This window comes from Notothenia coriiceps, unplaced genomic scaffold (genome assembly GCF_000735185.1).
Source record: "Notothenia coriiceps isolate Sejong01 unplaced genomic scaffold, NC01 NC01_scaffold00017984, whole genome shotgun sequence".
Taxonomy (NCBI): domain Eukaryota; kingdom Metazoa; phylum Chordata; class Actinopteri; order Perciformes; family Nototheniidae; genus Notothenia; species Notothenia coriiceps.
Window position 1 is genome coordinate 99,949 of NW_011350685.1, and position 7,911 is coordinate 107,859.

The 7,911-nt window shown below is 37.9% G+C and overlaps 1 protein-coding gene across 1 annotated transcript in view; it reads right to left on the reverse strand.

Moving 5' to 3' along the window:
- The window catches only part of antxr2b (ANTXR cell adhesion molecule 2b), an 11,718-nt gene extending 3,807 nt beyond the window's left edge, over positions 1 to 7,911 (reverse strand). Inside the window, exons 1-10 of the mRNA XM_010777303.1 lie at positions 7,609 to 7,911; positions 7,005 to 7,076; positions 5,719 to 5,790; positions 5,444 to 5,525; positions 5,096 to 5,200; positions 4,496 to 4,564; positions 2,974 to 3,054; positions 2,825 to 2,885; positions 1,897 to 1,992; positions 1,103 to 1,172 (exon numbers count right to left, since the gene is read on the reverse strand). Coding sequence (XP_010775605.1) covers positions 1,103 to 1,172; positions 1,897 to 1,992; positions 2,825 to 2,885; positions 2,974 to 3,054; positions 4,496 to 4,564; positions 5,096 to 5,200; positions 5,444 to 5,525; positions 5,719 to 5,790; positions 7,005 to 7,076; positions 7,609 to 7,733 — 833 coding nt within the window. The 5' untranslated portion in view covers positions 7,734 to 7,911. The remainder of the gene's footprint in view (positions 1 to 1,102; positions 1,173 to 1,896; positions 1,993 to 2,824; positions 2,886 to 2,973; positions 3,055 to 4,495; positions 4,565 to 5,095; positions 5,201 to 5,443; positions 5,526 to 5,718; positions 5,791 to 7,004; positions 7,077 to 7,608) is intronic.

A 7,911-nucleotide genomic window follows, 5' to 3' on the forward strand; every position in this document is an offset into this window, starting at 1 on the left:
GGGACACATGTTGATGTAGAAGAGACGTGAAGAAGGGGGGCACACTGATGGAAGTGGGCGGAGTTAAATCAGCTTTGGCTCTCTCTCTAAATGCCACAGAGATATTCTTGTCCGACTGGCTTCTGTTCATCCAACACTTCGAGCTGCTGGTAGTTCCACTGTAAACATTCTTCTGGTTTCTCTCTCCGTCACGCACAATACACATTAGTAACAGGCCTAGTGTTATGATATTGTTGACAGATTCAAGGATTAATTAAGGCACAGGGTTCTAAAAATATATATTTTTTGTTGCATAATAACAATTATCATTATTATTTATTGTTCATCAGCTCTGAGAAGTGTTGCTACATAATAGTGTTAGGCCAATTATTCTGCACAAGCCTTGGTCAAGCCGGTGATGTCATACGAACACCAATGTTGTAATAAAATGATTTCATGCCGGATTTATTCCAGAGCTACACGATTCCCTTAAAATGACTTTATTTTTGTATTTAAGTTTAACACAGGCTCATACTTGTCTTGACAATGTGAAAAAAATCCGATGATGCAAGGAGAAGTTATTGACTCTACAGACTCACAGTTTTTGGTGATATTTTTATTTAAGCAAAACAAAGCATACTGAAAAAAACTAAGTAAGATAGAAAAAAAGAAAAACTGACCATGGGACCAGGCATAATGAAAGCCTTGGTCACTATTGTTCAAACACAAGTGTGGTTTCTCAGCTGTAGAATAAGACATTCTTGTGGGTGTTTATTACATGTGCATCTACAGCTATAAACCATTAACTTTAAATAACAATGACCAGAATGCTTCCTTCTCACAATACAATACCATATTCGTAATAATAATAATAATAATAATAATGCATTACATTTTTTATTAATAGTAATGACATTTCTAATCGTTTTGCTTTTAGTAAGAAGCCTTGTGCTGATCAGGCTCAGTTTGCCATTTTCTAAATCTAACTTGCAGCTTGTTCACACTTTCACACAGTTTGCGTGTGTGTGTGTGTGTGTGTGTGTGTGTGTGTGTGTGTGTGTGTGTGTGTGTGTGTGTGTGTGTGTGTATGTGTGAGTGTGTGTGTGTGTGTCTCTTGACTTACTGTCCGACCTCATGCAGAACAGGAGCAGGACACAGCAGATAGCCGTCTCTCACTACTTGTGGCTTCTGGTCTGAGAGGAAACAGAGACAGAGAATGGTTACTGCCTACAAAGAAAGGGGATGTTCTTTTTAAATATACAAAAGTTACCAATAACTAAGACGTAAAACAAATGGGCCTTTCGTGCAATCTGATAGGCCAATAGAAATGCAGCTTACCTCTAACGTTACTCACCATTCATTAGCAGGGGAATATACAATGTACTATGCTGTCATAATGCTTTATTTGAAAAAAACTGCGTGACAATTTAAATATTCTCTCCCAGTGATTGGATACAATATATAATAAAACAAATTCCAGCAGAATAGACGAAAACAAGACACTCAGAAGAGAAAAAGGAAGCTACAATACAAGTCATGTGTTTCCTTTCACATCCTCTCAGTGACATTAGGAGAACATTGATCTGTTAATAGTCTAATGAGAGGAAGAACATGCAGCTCCCTCTGCTCACTCTCATAATGTGTCCTCTGTTCTCCGGCTGAAGTCAATAAAAAGCAGCCACTGTTTGTTCCTTGATGTCATGACTAGAGTTTCCACTGCAGCACAGACATCTGCACGCTGTATCACATTTCACTTCATAGATGATGTTATCCCAGGACAAGGGTAAGTCATAATTGTTAAATACTACCAGGGTTACAATAAGTGCATTGCTAGCATTAGCATCAACAAGCCACTTATTTACCAGCTGACGACTAAAGCACAGCTGGGGAAGTCATGAGTGTGTGGCATTCACTGACCGTATGTCTTTTGATCGACAGTGAGGGTGCAGAGTATGTTGTCTGTCCTCCTGGATCCGCTGAAGCCGCTGCCCCTCAGCACCACACTGAAAGACTCTGAAAAACATCGGACACATTACAATATTATGACGTGGTACTTCATTTGCAAATATGAAACAGCTATGATGGTGTTTGAGCAAATTCAAGTTAAAAAGACTGAGTCATTTCTGTGTTTCTAAGTCCTTATTTGCATATAATGTCAACCTGAAAGTCAGTAATATATGCCTTGACATGATTAAGATATGACCCCTCTTTTAAATACATCACTAAAGACTCCAATAAATGCATTATTTTGTATGGGTTTAGTTGTTATCCATTCATAACCCCCAAACCAAATCATCATAAATAGAGAAAACTGAATATTGTTTTTTATAGTATGGCATACAATGAAACATTCTGGGTAGTTTTGAGGATCCAATTAATCTCAAACAAAAGTTGTTGTAAGTTTATCCAAAGAACCTGTTTAACCTCCTCTGTCACATCAGATATTTTCTTCTATATTTAACATTTAAACAAATCAAATATAACCCAAACACAATATGAGGGTTTATTCTACTTTTACCTGGGGAAAAATTACCCTGGTGGATACACTCTACCTTGTGAGGGTTTTTAAAGTATAGCGACACAATGCGCAACTAGGTATTGTCTTATCATCCGATAGTAACTGATAAATCACTCTTAAATTCATAAACTACACTAAAAGGAAGTCAGTTGAGCACAAAAGTCCTTAAGCTATATCCTCCGGGGACAACGAGTGACTTTCCAAATAAATAAAGCAATCAAGCAATAATTTGTTAAGATAATTCACTCTGATGAGAGACGTTTACTCACATTAATCATATTTTAGCTGCAATCATTACAGTTGGAACAAGAATCAACACTAGCTTACCATTCACACAAACACTTGACGGCTCTATTGTGAAAACATCTGCACATGTCTGCTTCAGGATCTGTGGAGATACAGATGACGGTCAGGTTGTAAATCTGATTTCACTCTCACTGAGTGTTTTTTCATTGTAATTTGTGACGTGACTTCACCTTGTTGACGATGTCTTTGAGGGCATGAAACCCGGACAGCACGGGGAAGACTTGTTCATTACCGTCTGCTATTTCAGCAAGCTGAGACAAAAGAAATAAAATGGACCCTTCTGTAAATTCATATTTTTTGTCTCTCTGGGAGGTCTTCAGGTCATTACGGGTCAGTGCTTCTGCAGCGTTTAGGGAGGGAAAGTCTGTCTTCGGGAGATGAAAGCTCTGGACAGCTGGCTGAAGCTTTCATCTGCTGCTTTAATGATGGCAGGACAGGAAGCTTGCCAGAATTATTTAATTACAGAGATTAATGTAACGACTTCCTCTACTGACCGCCGAGTACTCCCGCTGACTAGCCGTGCAGAGAAACTCTTTCACCCGATGACCACTGAAGACCTCCCCAGTCATGATTTATGCAACTTAAAGCCATTCCGATATGCTTATGAATACTAATTACACACATCAATACTGTCACTGTAATTCAATTAAGCTGCTAAGACCGCAAAAACAAACACTAATGCAGTAATAATTCAGGGAAGGCGTTGTGCAACCGTAAGGCCACTTTGATGAAACATTGTAGTATCATAATTCTTAACAAATTAAAATAGTGTTTTCTTTTCACTGTCAATGCTAAATGTAAGATGACTTATGATCAGTGATAACTATAGTCAACATTGCATATAACAGCAGGAAAGAAACACCAGTGGACTATTGTTTCTTAAAGATATTGTTCCAATGTTTTTAACTAGGGTTGTATACTATAAGGTACTTAGCCACGGCCGTGCATTAAATACAGTAGATGGGGGTCCCCGTGCCCCATGTTTGGGAAACAGACACTAGGGGTACATTGAATTACTGCTGCAGAAATATGTTTTAGGCACCTAAAAAAATCCATATACGTTTAAATGTATACTATATTTAGAATATTTTTCATGCTTTTCCTTGCTGTCAGACATCCCTTTCCACAGGGAGCTGAATTCATCCTTAATGCTCTCTTGAAAGTCACCAAACAACTGCAATTTTACCTTGAAGAACAGCCTTGTTTGGTTAGTTAGCTTGTGTTATTGTGTAATTTCTGTGTGCTAAACCTCATATCGTTTTATAGGATAATTCCTTTCTTTCCTGAGTATTTCTTAAAATGAACACATTCACACGATAAACGTCTTTGAGAACACGTCAAAGTTTTCGCGTTACTTGTTCAGAACCAAAAGCTCCCTTTCAAGAACTTGATACTCTCCAAGGATATGTTAACCTACAGTAGATATACCTACCATGTTATGTTACCTTAAGGCCTCAATAAACATGATGATTTACATAAATAAAGCTTAGGAGTTCCATTGTCAACAAGGTGTGTTAATAAATGTAGAGCCAAAAACAGCTTTCAGTCCATGTAAGATCTGACCACCACATCACCCAACACATGCTGACACACACAAAAACAAATAAAAGCTCAGTGTTTAAACAACCAGCAGTATCAGTAACAGAGAGTTTTCCTTCTCACAGTGCTGCGCGGCAGGGAAGGTCCTCCTACCTGTTTGTGGTCAAAGTCCATGACCCCGACGCAGTACACTCTGGCTCCAAACCCTCTGGCTCTGTCGGCCTGGGAAGAAAAACACAAATAGTCAAATTCTCCATTTGTATGATCAGCTATCAGAAAATAAAAGAAAGATCAGAGTTGTTTACCTTATTAGATTGACTTTACGTCAATCCCTGTATACTGTATATAATGTTAAAGTAATACTTCACCCCCAACATTTTCATTTGTATATAATTGACTCGCTCTGTGTTACCTTACATCTTTTAAGAAGACTTCTGTTTTTGTGAAAGGAGAATAAAAAAAATCGAGATAATTCTTGAGGAATTGAAGTAAATTAGGGCTGTGTTAAACAGCAAAATATATCAAAGCATCCGTACACAAACACTCAAACAACTTGCCATACCTTTAAACTTGATTTGTAGTGTGTTAAATATTAAGTAGAAACTGTCATATTTCACTAAACATGTTACATATCCTAAAGACTGTTAAGAGTGTTGTAATTCAGTAATTAAACGACAAAGGATTTGTGAAACATGTTTTTGTGTCAGCGTGTCTCTTTTATCTATCTTCATTTAGATTGAAACACGAGAGTACCTCCTCTAGAGTCATCTCAAAGGGGAAGACCTCCAGCTTGCCATCAGTCAAAATGATGATGATGCTGGAGGACGGAGAAGTCTGTGTCTTCATCTGCTCTGACACCTGAGGAGAAGAGGTTGACACACACTCATGCTGTGCACATGTGTTGCTCTAAAACGAAAATGACAATTTTACTGTTGTATATTTTGGATTGCTGTAATATTTTCAGTCTCTATTCAAAGCAAATTGTGCATGTTAATAGTGTTAGCTTTTCCCAGTAAAGTGGCAGTTCATGTTGAATAAAGTAATCTGTGTTTGTTAAATAGTTCCTGGCAGGTAATCACAGTGTTAGACGAGCCTACCTACCGCTTTTATGCCTTCGTGCATGTACGTTTCACCAGCTGGTTTGATTTGGCTCAGCTTCTCCAAACCCTTGTTTATCTCAGACCTGAGCACAAACCAGGGATACAAATGTTCAAACAGAGACTGATAAGAGCTCAGTTTCTGTGTGATCAGGTTATCTTTGTTAATGTTTTTTTGTATCTGTGAGGAGGAACAGGAGCAGGACGTAGTAAGATTGGTGATGGAGTGAGGCAGAGAAGAAGAAAAAGTGGAAAGGTTTGGAAAATGGAAGCTGGTACCTGTCTCCAGTTAGTGGCAGTATTACGACTGCTCTGGCTGAAAAGACGATGTAGGAAACCCTCATCCTGGGACTGAAACACACACAGGCAGGAAGCTTGTTAATCTTATCTGCAGTACAAAAACAACAATTTGTGTCAACATTTTAAGTGGGTTTTGTCCTTGTTTCAACAAAAAAGATATCCATATAAACACTTTTATTAACTTTGATTTCCAGTTTTATGATTTCCAGTGGACATGTGCTGATAATCTGTTTAAAATTGGATCTATTTAAGCAAACAAAGAACATTCAGTCATCAACAGTGTTAAATAAATGTTTATTAAAGTTCATTAATCATATGTCTCATTCTTTTTATCATGTTGTACTTGTTTCATATTATGCCTACAAAATACACCCCAAAACAAATATCTAAACATCGGCATAGCTAATGAAAAACCCATTTCAGTAGAAAACTTTTATAGAAAAAACACTGTAACAGACCATGACTGGACAGTATATGTGTTTTTAATGTGGCATAATAAAGTGTATTGTAATGTAGCACAAAACATAGCAAGACACATAACAATATACTATATTTCCCATTACACTACAGAACATAAAAAAGGTAGATAATACCATGTGGCAAAACATGACAAGACATTTATTACAAAAGTGAGTTCAGGTTCACAGGAAAATCTCAGTGTTTTTTTCACTCACTGATCTTTACATTGAACAAAACAGAACTCCTAACGTTGTCAGTTACTTTGTTTTTATATACTTCAGGCAGTGAAGGGAAACATGACAGTCTGTTGTGGTCAGAATAACTTTCACATCTGGCCAGATGTTTAGTTCTCATATTTAGCAACCAGTTATTAAACCTAAAAGTATCACACACACACACACACACACACACACACACACACACACACACACACACACACACACACACACCCGCTGCCCTGTTAACTCAGAGGGGTTTGGAGAAGTTGGTGGCCCTGTATGATGTATGCTGCCCAAAATAAACATGCCCTACTTTCTACCCACTACCACTGTTTGTATCATGGTTTACAGACCTATAATAACTTCTCAGTATTTAAATCGTTTTTTATTAGTTTAAATATGACTGTAGTTCAAATGCAATATGTCATTAAAACACTTTACTTGGTCTTGAAGTGTGCTATATAAAGTTTATATGATTCCGTATTCCTGAGGCTATTTATAGTAAAAAAAAAACATAAAATCTGAGTATGGGGTGGGAGGAGAAGAGGTGCCGTAGAGATAAGAGAGGGATAAAAATACTTTACTTACCTGACAAATCTGTTGGTGAGCTGCTCCACAAATCCATAGATCTCATTCCAGTGTCCAAACACACTGCCTGACCTGCAGAAACAGGAACATCAGAGCCATACACCAAAATCACCTACATATACACATGTATCAAAATACCCAACACAATACCCAACATCAAAGCATAGCCAACCCTGAAGACAAAGAGGGGAGTCCATCAATAAATTAAATTAAAATGCATTTGGATAGCTTGAATGTTCTGTATAAGAGGCATACATTAAGTTAAGATGCAGTGGGTAAATGCATTCAAGGGACTGTGTTTGTTTTTGCTTTACGACAACATAATACACTGAGAATAACTCTGGAGGAAACAAAAGAGGACTTTCTTCAAGTCTACACATCAAACCCTGACGGTCAGAGCCAAAAAAGATGAAAATAAACTCTGTCTAACCTCCAGTGAATCGGCAAAGGGACACTGAAAACTAAACAGAGCCATACATGGAGAGGACTGAGTCCAGACTGCTCTGACACAAGGATTACCTTTCATTTATATATTGGTTACCTGTTGGCTCCTTTTAAGCATACACATGCATGCAGACAACTGATCCAATCTGTGTGTACTCACCTGTCTAAAACAAAATAAATATCAAACGCTCCATCACAAGAAGCATCGTCACCATCAGGCAGTGATGAATTCACACAAACACTTAGAAAAAGTAGGATCTGGGAACATATCCATATCAGATCCATAATCCATGTGTCTCATATCAGCAGGGTGTTTGATAAAAAAATGTTTCAATAATCCCTAAATCAGCTGCTTTGAGTCTGTCATCATCTGCTCGGCATCAGCCCCGCGGTTCACATGTTGAAGTCCCTGCTGAGTGGAAGTGAAGAGGATGTGTGTTCTCTGACAGCAGGCTGATAATGG